At 41.0% G+C, this 10,695-nt stretch overlaps 1 protein-coding gene across 1 annotated transcript; it reads right to left on the bottom strand.

The window, feature by feature from the left end:
- Positions 1 to 8: 8 nt before the first annotated feature.
- Positions 9 to 5,980, bottom strand: HTR1F (5-hydroxytryptamine receptor 1F). The gene is made up of 3 exons (XM_010721426.3): positions 5,267 to 5,980; positions 2,976 to 3,117; positions 9 to 1,885 (listed from the first exon to the last, which is right to left on the bottom strand). Exon 3 carries the CDS (start codon positions 1,845 to 1,847, stop codon positions 747 to 749), a length of 1,101 nt encoding a protein of 366 aa, XP_010719728.1. The 5' UTR covers positions 1,848 to 1,885; positions 2,976 to 3,117; positions 5,267 to 5,980; the 3' UTR covers positions 9 to 746.
- Positions 5,981 to 10,695: the final 4,715 nt, after the last annotated feature.

A 10,695-nucleotide genomic window follows, 5' to 3' on the forward strand; every position in this document is an offset into this window, starting at 1 on the left:
AGGCTTTGAGACCCTAATCACTGGAGGTACACTGACTACCATACCATTCCCTTGGGGCTATGGCCATGTGTGTCTTGAGTGTGCAATGGCAGAGGGCACATAATATTGGTTTACTATGAACTATTGGGCTGTGAAAGTGTCTTGCCTACTACTGGGGCACTGCAAGGGCATAACACGTGAAAGTCCTGGGAGAGGGCAGGGCTAGAGCAGAACTCAACTAGTCAATATAGCATAATACTAGGAATATTTAAGGCTGCCACCCTTTGTTCAAAATAGCTTGGCTCTGTGCTGCAGGCCTGTGAAGTTGTATTTTCCATTTTACTGATAGTAGGGATCAGTATCTGTTTGTTGTTTACTTAAAACTTCATCGGTCACTTAGGGTTGCTTTTTTTTTTCTTCTTTTTAAAAATTTGTTTCTTTTATCTACTTCAAGAGTGTGTATTTCCTTCATATTTAATATAATACCTATATGCTTCAAACTAAGCAGCTCTGCAAATGCCAGCACGGTCAGGGCCTCAATGAATATATTCTACCTCTTTCTTCAGAGCAAAACCGATCCTGGAAGATCCATCTCTTTAAAACTTGGGCAATTTGTGCTCCCAGTGCTACTGATATAAAAGAGTCATAATATGAATGCAGAGTCTTGGTGCTTTTCCTTAAATACAACAAATGTGTTCTCAGTTATATAAATTTATACACATTTAAAAAAAGCAATGAGTATGTTTTGCTTATATGAACAAAAGCTCTTAAAGATATTGCCTACACCGCACAAGCTTCTGGAAGGCTTTCTTGAAATCTTCATTAAAGATTGTGTAGATCAGAGGGTTAATAAGGGAATTAATGTATCCCAGCCATGCTAGGAAATTAGACATGTCTTCTGAAATGTGACAACTTTCACAGGTGTTCACAACTACTTCTTTTACAAAAAAAGGGAGCCAGCAGATCACAAAAGCCCCCAGGATCAGACCCAGAGTAGTTGCTGCCTTTCGCTCTCTTGTACTAGAGATTCTCTGTTTTTTCCAAGACTTCTCATGCTTAGATTCAGATCTGGGGCTTCGTATGCTGACGTTGATTTTATCACAGTCCACCAGTGGATCTGATGTCTTCTCCATTGTGCTGGGCATTGAAGTCAGTTTGGTGCTTCTCTCACCTGCGTCCAAAAGGACTTGTCCATTTACCTCCTCCCTGACTATCCTGCTGACACTTCTTCTGTGAAAGGTCTTTGCTGCCTTGTATATCTTGTAATAAAGGATCAGAATCAAGGCCAGGGGGATATAGAAGGCGCCAAATGTAGAGTAAATGGTGGAAACAATGTGGTCATGTTTGATGATGCATTCATCGTCCTTGCTGGTTGTCTGGTGCCGCCAAAACAAAGGCGGCATGGAGATAAAAATGGATATGATCCATACGACTGCAATCATGATACCAGCATGCTTTGGTGTCCTTTTCCGTGCGTATTCCACAGCATCTGTGATTGCTCTGTAACGATCCAAAGCAATGGCAGAAAGATGCAAGATGGAACACGTGCAACATGTAATGTCCACACTCAGCCAAATGTCACACACTACTTGCCCCATGATCCAAGTCTCCTTTACAATGTAGACAATGCTGAAGGGCATCACTAGGACTGCCACAAGGAAATCAGTCACTGCAAGAGAGCAGATCAAATAGTTGGCAGGGTGGTGGAGTTTTCTTGTCACAATTATTGCAGTCATCACCAGAGAATTGATGGCCGTTGTCATTAGCGCAAGCACAGACAGGGTAATGGAAATTAGAATCTTGGATGTCACCCACTTGAATAGTTCTTCTGATGTACTGTTTTGTTCCGTTGAGTTTATTAAATCCATGTTCCCTTTTAAAGGTGATCTTTACCAGTAGAAGTTACCTGTTGAAAAGTAAAAACATGCATCTTCAGTTTGCAGAGAATCTTGAATTTGTCATCTTAAAAGACTATAGGCTCCAAGCTTACAGGAGACTCAAACTTATTGTTAGAAATGATTCTGGCTCCAGACAGTGATGTTCTTGGCTACTGCTATGTGGGTTGCTCTGCCTCTTCTTTGTCTTTTGTCCTCATGCTGAAGTGAAGGTCACATTTGAAAGACAGGGGAGAAAAGAATGTAGTGGTCCTGAGATGGCACTGCCCTGTGGGGTGATGCAAATCACTGTAGGGGACAACTGTGATTGTTCCTAAAGCAAGACATAGACATCAGTGCAGTCCCCAGGTTGCAGAGCCAGGCCTCCTGCTAACTGCTTACTCCAGATAAATTGTAGTGGGTTCTTGAAACTGATTAAACATGGGCAATCTCATCTTAAGGTAAGTACTAATGTTGCTTCTAGGCTAGTGCTGTCTACACTGCTAAGCAATGTAAATACCATTGGAAACCTTAATTCACAGAAAGTTAGTGAAATAATTCTTTATATATAAATTAGCTTTTTTCTATGAGTACGTGACTCCTTGCTTGTATAGAGAAGCATGGACTCTTTCACTTGGGACATTGCTTTCAAGAGGAAACAGAAAAGTGAAAAATTGTAGTACAAATAGGAAATAGAACAATTATGTGTTGAAAATTTCTATTTTCTCGTGAAGCTCTAAAATTAAACAGCAGCAGCTGAATATGTCTTCAAGTTTCAGATGGATGACTTACTGTCTAACTGAAATATATGCTGATTAGACTCCTGAGAATGTCATTACTTCTCCTCAGGTTTTGCTTTTCTGTGGCTGCTGCTATAGTAAGCTGCCCAGAACTTGAATGCTGGCTGTTCCTGCAGTGGCTATCTCTATGGAAACAGTACAGCCCCTGTATGGCTCTGCAGGAAGTAAAAAGCAGGGAAATACTGATAAAATGAACTCCAGGTTATGTTCTGGGAATGTGCTATTTCACCCTATGTTTTCATCAAAAAGGATTTCTGAGCGCTCTGTAGTAGGAACTGAAGTAGGAGTTCCTAACATTTTTGGACTAGAACTTGTAACTCACAGGAAGATCAGGCTGGGTTTCATCCTCTTGTGAGTTCTGGTGTACAGCTTCTTGTGCATGGAAGCTCTACTGGATGAGCCCCTTGGTGGAGTTTCCACTATCCAATTCTGGACTATAGTGAGTGAGTTGTGCTTCTGTTGCACTGGGTGTTACAAGAAGAGAAAAAAATTAAATAGACAACTTCCCCCCCCCCCCCCCTCCACCCCCCAGGAAAAATGAGCCTCATTAGCATAACTACAGCCTTTTTGTATTGAAATGGCTGAAATGGCTTTAAAAAACTCATATGCTGTAAATAACCTTTAGTTCCTTGGATGAATTTTGTTTGATATTCTAACTAGGGCAATGCTTAATGTGCCACTGGGCTACTTACAAAGGTTTTTATCGTTGCTTGACCCCAACCCTTAACTGTATGGGAGGACAAGGACAGGAAATACATTTTATTTTGTGTTATGTACAAACACTGAGCAGAATCTTGTCCTGTACATGAGCTGATTACAGCATGCGCGTGCTCTCTTTCTCTCTCCATGCCCCTCTTTCTGAACTTGAAATATACATCACATGCATAAAAATATATCTTTTGTCATGTCAGTGTCACCTCAAAGCCTTCTGAATTCGCAGTAATTGCTAGGTTGCAGATATTTTTGTCCATAGATAGCTGCCTTCCAGTGAAGGAATAGGCAGACATAGTATTATCTAGTGAATGTTCGACCTCTGCTTAAAAAAAAATTTCATCTTCCTGCTTGTAAAAAAAAAAAACAAAAAAAGGTTGTTGTTGGGAAAAACTAAGTCTTCTGTTGATATCCAGCAGTTGATCATATTTATCATATTTCAGAACAGTTACTCGTTACTGTTAATTACCTTATAAATTTCTGGCTCTTTAAATATTAGTTCTTAATTGCAAGCAAGCAAAAAGCAATTTAGAATGGAATTTATAATGAAAGATGATTAATAGTTTTTGAAAGATTATTCAGTCTGATAATACAGAGTAAGGAAAATAGTGTGTTCACAGAAATGGCGTGTAGGAATAAATAGGCTTCCTTAGTAGTGCAAAGATTTGGAGGCCCTTTGTAAGTGCTGTGACAGCACTTGCCATGTGGTTCTCTCTGTCATTTTCAGATTGTCATTGAGTATGTTCTGATTTCATTCAGCATGGATCCTCAGCAGAATTGAAGACTGCCACCCAAATATTCATTGCTGCTGTTTTATAGATATTTGTGCTGGGCTCTTCTGTTTACAGGATGTAACCTGCTCTGTAATGGTAGCTATCTGGAAGTATGCCCTTTTCCTATGTGGAGAGTTAGGACTTTCAGAACCCCAAAAGCAGGTGCCTGGGGCATTCACTGTGGGCATACCAAGGAGCATGGCTCCATGGGACTGAGCACATTCTGGATCTGAAATGTACTGGGGTGGAGGAATAACTCATAAGACGTTTAGGTTTTGCAGCTCAAGTCTCTGTTAACTGAAGTTATTTATCACAGAAGGTCACAACAGACCTATTTCTAGAAACACATACCATAAATTGCTGCAAAAATACAGATAAATCAATTGAGCTAATAACAACTGAAGATAATACAGAATACTGCCTAACAAGCACCCTCTCAGGAGAAGCCTGGGCAAATAGATATGCTTTGAAGCATGCCATGAATATCAATATAACACATGAAGGAAACAAATTTCAGAGTCCTAGAGAATACGTGCTTCCAGCTTAGAAATGCACAAATCCATTTATTGCCTGAACACAGAGACTTTGATTTGTTACAGAATGGTAAAATAAATAAATAAAAAGGTCCATTTCTGTGCCTTGAATGCAAGGCACAGAAGTTGCGTAGTAAGCCTGCTTTTCTTAGCCATGTTGCCAATCTAAAAGTCCCCGTGTTGGTAAAATGATACACTGCAGTATGTTTTCAGTCAGGTGCTACAAAGATGATGCTTGGTTTTAATTTTTGGGCAGCGCTTCAAATTCTTTCAGCCAACAGAAATAGTTCCAAATGGTTAAAATGACAAACTCTGACAGGCTTAGCCCAGAAAGTTACCACCTCAGATGTCTCTACTGCCATGTTATTGCACTTGGAGCAAAATCGAGAGGAGGAAGGTTCTACTTCCTCTGAAGCAGCTGAAATGCAGAATTGGAGGGATCGCTCATGCTGCCAGGGAAGGAGAACTTGCCTTGTGATGCTGGGTACTTTTAGAGTATTGTGAGAAGCAGTGTGAAGTTGTTAACCTCTGGCAAAGGGGCAGAGTGAAGTGCAAAAATAGCTCCTGTCCTCACCTCCCTGCTGTGATCAACTCACCTTCATGTTTCTACTGAGGCCACATGAATTGCAGCGTGCTGGCTGTGGTTCCTTTGGCACGTCTCCCTGCAGAAGGCTGTGGTTCTTCCTGTGCTACCCCGCCAGCATCACCAGACACTCTGTGTTTTCCAGCCTGCAAAACACCAGATACTTCAGTCCTGTGTGTGATAAACCCAGATAATAGGGGATCAGAGGAGTTCTGTTCCAGGGGTAGTTCCTGCAGAGGTACCACCAGAGCTGTCTTTCAGCTGCACCTGTTGACTGAGTACAGTGCTCTGTAAAACCTGCATGGTCAGCAGGGCTGCTGCATTGTGTGTGTGTGGGGGGGGTTAATCTGTGATGCTCTCCTCTTTTCAATCGCCATGTTCTCTGCTTAGATCTGTTGGGTTGCAGCGTACTCCTTTGCTGCTTGTCAACCCTGCTCAGGGGATACCTTTCCTACTTACTGTCGTCAAGTCTGTAGCAACCTCTGCATTTACTTATATGGAAGAATGATGTTCAGAAAGTAATTATGCATTCCTTGCTGGTGCTTCTAATGATGAAGTTGAGGGTTTGTTGCTGTGCGTTGTTTTTTTTTCTTGGCTCCTTTCGGAGAATTAGTCACTCATCTGTGTTTGCTCTTTATTTTGTGTCCCTCTGCCATCTGTTTTAATCTGACTGAGGGGGATGGGGAAGGGAAGGGGAAGGGGAAGACAGTCCCCTAGCCAGCACTCTGAGAGGCAGGAAGGAGGAGCAGCAAGAACGGCACAGTTCAGAGCGTGACAGGATTGCTTATGTAAAACAGTAAGCATGCCTCCCAAATGCAGCTTCAGTTGTTGGGTAGATGGACAGCGAACCTGTTTCGAATTTGAACATTTTGGCTGGAGAAAGGGAAACATTTAGACATTCTTAATATTGCCAGGGGAGATAGCAGTGGTTCATCTCTGTAGTTCATTGGATCACAAAACTCAGATCCCCTTCCAGTTTGAGGCTGATCTGAATCCACAGTTCAGACCTCTCAGGATAGTGGTCTAAGAGTAGTTGTCCTGGAAAACAGTGCCTGTGAGTGCTTTGTGAATTAATGTCTGTGAGAAACAAAGTTGTGTGTTGGCATCCCATCCCCCTGGTGAGTGGAACGGTCTCTGTGGTAACTATGCACAGGCCAATTCCCATGTACCTGTGATCGGCACCCCACCCATAGAGGTATATATCCCCTTGTGTGTGTGGTCAGGATCTACGCTTGGACCTTCCAAATCTTTAATTTTGTTTGCGTTTTACAGTCTGAAATCTTCTTTTTAATCAAAAATTTTCTGTATTAGGAAAGGATGTTTAAAAACTTTTCCTTCCATAGACTGGAGGAGAAAGAAAAAGCAAGTATTGCAAGTATTTTTAAATTTTGTTTCAAGTTTTGAGTTTTCTGTTTTTTTTCTTTTTTCTGTTTGCTTTGACAATGAATCAAAGTGATTATTCATCCATCTCGTCTGCAATTTGTACTGCTAATTTCGTACTGTGCAGGAGTGACATGCTTTCGTGTTTATCAAGTAAATTTATACCACAAAGTGAAAGTACAGAATTGCTTTGTGTATGTTTCAAATCACTGCCCTTTGGATAAGGACTTGAAACCTGCAGGAATGATAAAGCTGTGTTGGAGCAAAGAGATCGAGAGGTAGCTTTACTTCCTTTGAATGGTGATAAAATGCAGCCTTGTTTCTCCCACTTCCCACTCATCCATATGCTTAAGGGCCAAGTGTTCTTTGACAGCCCTTTGAAAACACATGCAAGCACAGCTGTAAGTAAAAAAACCTTTCTAATCGATACGCCTACCACTGAAAGTCTATTATGAGAAGGGCTTCAACTTTGAGGAAAAAGGTCTACTAAAGGCCTGTCAAACTGAAAAATCTGGCAATAATCTTGTGCTTTTATTAAATAATAATAATAATGGTGCACTTTGGTTAATAAGCATTTTGGTGGAATGCTGCTATGTTACCTGGCTTGGATAATGTGTGCACCTTTTGTCTCACTTCCTTGGATGTTGGTCCTAATTCAATTAGTCAGATTAGTCACTTGTAGCTCACAGGAGTTTCTGATTCTATAACATGTTATATCAGCCTTTTCCAGTAGTGGTAGAGAGGTTGGTTTTATCTAGAACATTTTTTATTATAAAAAACTTTGAAAGCTTTTATTGTGCTGGAAGAAACTGCCTTATTTACTCCAGGATAATAATAATACAGCCTATCTTCAAATATATCTGGAACAGATCTCTATTTCAAGTTGGAAAATAAGAAAACATCATTTTCAAACCTGGGCCAGCAATAGTACATTTGTTTTTCTGCTGTGTGCTCATCAAGACAGCTCTCAAGAAGAACTGGCCTCAGAAGAGTTTGGTGGAAGAGGAGTGAACGTGACAGGCTGGAGTTATTCTCTGCAGCAGGAATTCTGCACAGCAAAAAGAACATTAGGAATCTGCGGTTAATTGCTTCAGTTTGGAGAGATGCCAATATTCACATAATCTGCAATCTTATCGCTGTCCTTTGCCTAAATTTTTTTGTCTTTCCATCTGCCTTTCCGTCTGTCTTTCCTGTCTTACTGCATACTTCTTGTTACAATGTCATCTCTATTCTGGTTCTTACCTAATAATCTCAAGATCGAAGGTCTTTTCCTAGGCTTTGTTACCCATTTGTGATTGAATAGGCCTATCGCTCAGCAAAATGTGTGCTGGGTTTATGCTGAGCAGCAGTTCTCTAATGTCCTCTTTACCAGGATAAACTGATACAATTTGGACTATTTCCTCTGAGTGGTGCAGATGGAGTTCTGGCTGAGAGGTATTTTAAGTAAAACAAATAGAATCAATCCTTAAATTGATGGCTTGGGAAATGGGAGCAAATGTAAGTCTCAAATTAGAAGTGGAATTCAAAGTATTTTTTACCCAGTCTCCCTGGAAAAGAACAAGAGAAGAGGGGTCTACATGCTTCCAGAAAAACAGACAGGATGTGTTGGAAGCTTTTTCTAAGGGATGCTCTGGGAAGTTTCATTTAGAGGATGCTTTGGGAAGCTTCATTTAGAGGGTGCTGCCACCACTATGCAAAGGAGAATATGCAATGGGGAACAGCACAAGAGATTATGTCCAGCCCAAAACGCTGACACAGTGCAGACTCCTGGAAAGCAGCAAATGGAGGGGTAGCCTTTCTAAGGTACAAAATGCACTAATCTTCCTTGAAACTGTTATGCTGAAGTTGAGTGTGGAAAAAGTGAACTTTGAGACCAAAGGTGGAGCTCTTTAGCTCTTTACGTGGAAGACTGAAGAAGGCTTGTTAAGTGCATCTCAGATACTTGTGAAGAAAGTATAGATGTCAGATAAAATCTCAACCTGGGAATGTGCCCAAGGGTTTTCATTTCAGAAGTAACTAAAGTGCCACCAAGGCAGGCAGGCTGAATCACTGTGCTCACACTGACACATGGTGGACTCAAAACCACACGATGTAGCAGTGCTTTCTTCCTTTTTACAGCTTCCAAATAACCTGCAGCTGTCAAGCACGCCTTTCCCTTTACTTAGTGTCATTATTGCATTACAGCATGCTCATTGTTAGAAGTACCTGCATTTAAAATGTCAGCCTTGGGTTAGCCCGCATAAAATCAGAACTGTGAACAGGAGAGCTAGGGGGATGAGGGAGTCAGTGAGGGGAAATCTGATGGGGAAGCTGAGGAGAAGAATCTAAAGAAGGGGGGTAGCACCTGCTGTTTACTACTTGCATGCATATATGTCCCACAGTGCTGTTCAGTCACACTGAATGTATGCAGATACAGTGACTTCTCACAAGAGTGAGGATGCCAAATAGCTCATCCATGCAGTAAAATGGAAGCTTGCATTTAGGACTTCTGAGCAAGCTGGCATGCTGCCTTGACGGAGAGCAGATCTGCTGAGTGGGGAGGGCAGGCAGGCAGACAAAGTAGCCCAGTGCTGTGCCCAGGCCGGAGGAGCTCTGGAACTGATCTGTGGCTCTTGGGGCAGAGCTCACTGTGCCACTTCTGTTAGGCAATGTCTGTCTCCACGGCCAGTTGGTATGGCTTGTTAAAGAATTCCTGGGAGACTTTGGCTTTGAGTCTATCCTAAGGGCTATAACACTTTCAAGAAAGCTAATAGCAGCAGAATAGTGTTAAAAAATGTCCAAACTTGTAATTCAGAATGAAGATTGAGCTTCCCCAGGAAGCCTTCTGGATGTGCCGAGTCTCCTACTGCAGACACTTCCATTGCTGAATGAGGTCTTAAGCTCCCTAACACTTTGTGAACTTGTATTCATTCTTGATAGGCAAATAATGGGCTGTCACACACAGCTTTTTCCTTTGCATAATTCTGATGAAGCTGTGACACTTGACAAACAGCACAGATGACTGTGAATGGCTGCTTAAAATTAAAGCAGATGAATCAGAATTAATTATGAAAAATGGCGTTATTGTTGTCCCAAGAATCCAGTACAGACAGCCCTTGTTTAACAAGATTATCCAGCTTCAGTCGACCCCCAGAACTTTTTAGGATTACCATTTCAGAGCCTTAAGTGCTTTATCGATAAGAAATTGTTTCCAAAGTTTCGAAGCCTGTTATTCTCCCCACCCTTCTACTCCGCCTCCCTCCCCCCCCTTCAGAATCAACTGATATTGCTTTTCTAAGATCTTTTAAAACATAACTTTGTGATTATGAAAATCTTCAGTACTGTAGATAAATTTAGATACTACTTTGTGCTAGGGGTGCTTCTAGTCAGCACTGCAGCACTTTGTTTTCTATGCAAGGAAAAAATGTGTAACTTCAAAAGATAGTTGAGCAAAGTTATCTTTTAGATTTAGATTATAATATTAAGATAAAAAGCAAGAATTTTAGCAGCTCTTTTCTCTTTAAGCTATACGCTACCAAAATGAAATTTGCCTTTTTATGTGATATTTATTTGTAATATTGGTGTTCACTTGCAATATATTTCAAAACATTTCACAAGGTCTGTTTGCTAAAAGGTGTTTTATAGCGCTTATTTAAAAAAAAATGTATTTTTTGAATCAGTGAAGAAGTGATGTTAATTTGACGATGAACAGAAGCATCAAACTGTTTTCCCCTAGTTGCCCAAATCCATAGAAAGAGCATTAATGCTCTGAATTGCTTTAGGAGAGCTCAAAAACCTCTAGTGCATTCTCAGCAATGGTATGCTTTTTGTGGTCTCTGGAGTTTCTGAGAGAGAGAGGGAGAAAAAGAAAGGAAGCTTTCACAAAATAACATGGTTGAAAAGCATTAGAAAGGACAGTTGCAAAATGGTTAATATCCCATTCTTCAGAGACTAGAAGAAGCCTGAAAAAATCAAAGGCAAACACTTCTTTGTTACATAGCAGAGCATCTTTGTGCTTTGCACTTCTGCAAATGCTGAATTCCTTTCACAGAATCACAGAATGGCCAGGGTTGAAAGGGATCT

This window comes from Meleagris gallopavo, chromosome 1 (assembly GCF_000146605.3).
Source record: "Meleagris gallopavo isolate NT-WF06-2002-E0010 breed Aviagen turkey brand Nicholas breeding stock chromosome 1, Turkey_5.1, whole genome shotgun sequence".
Taxonomy (NCBI): domain Eukaryota; kingdom Metazoa; phylum Chordata; class Aves; order Galliformes; family Phasianidae; genus Meleagris; species Meleagris gallopavo.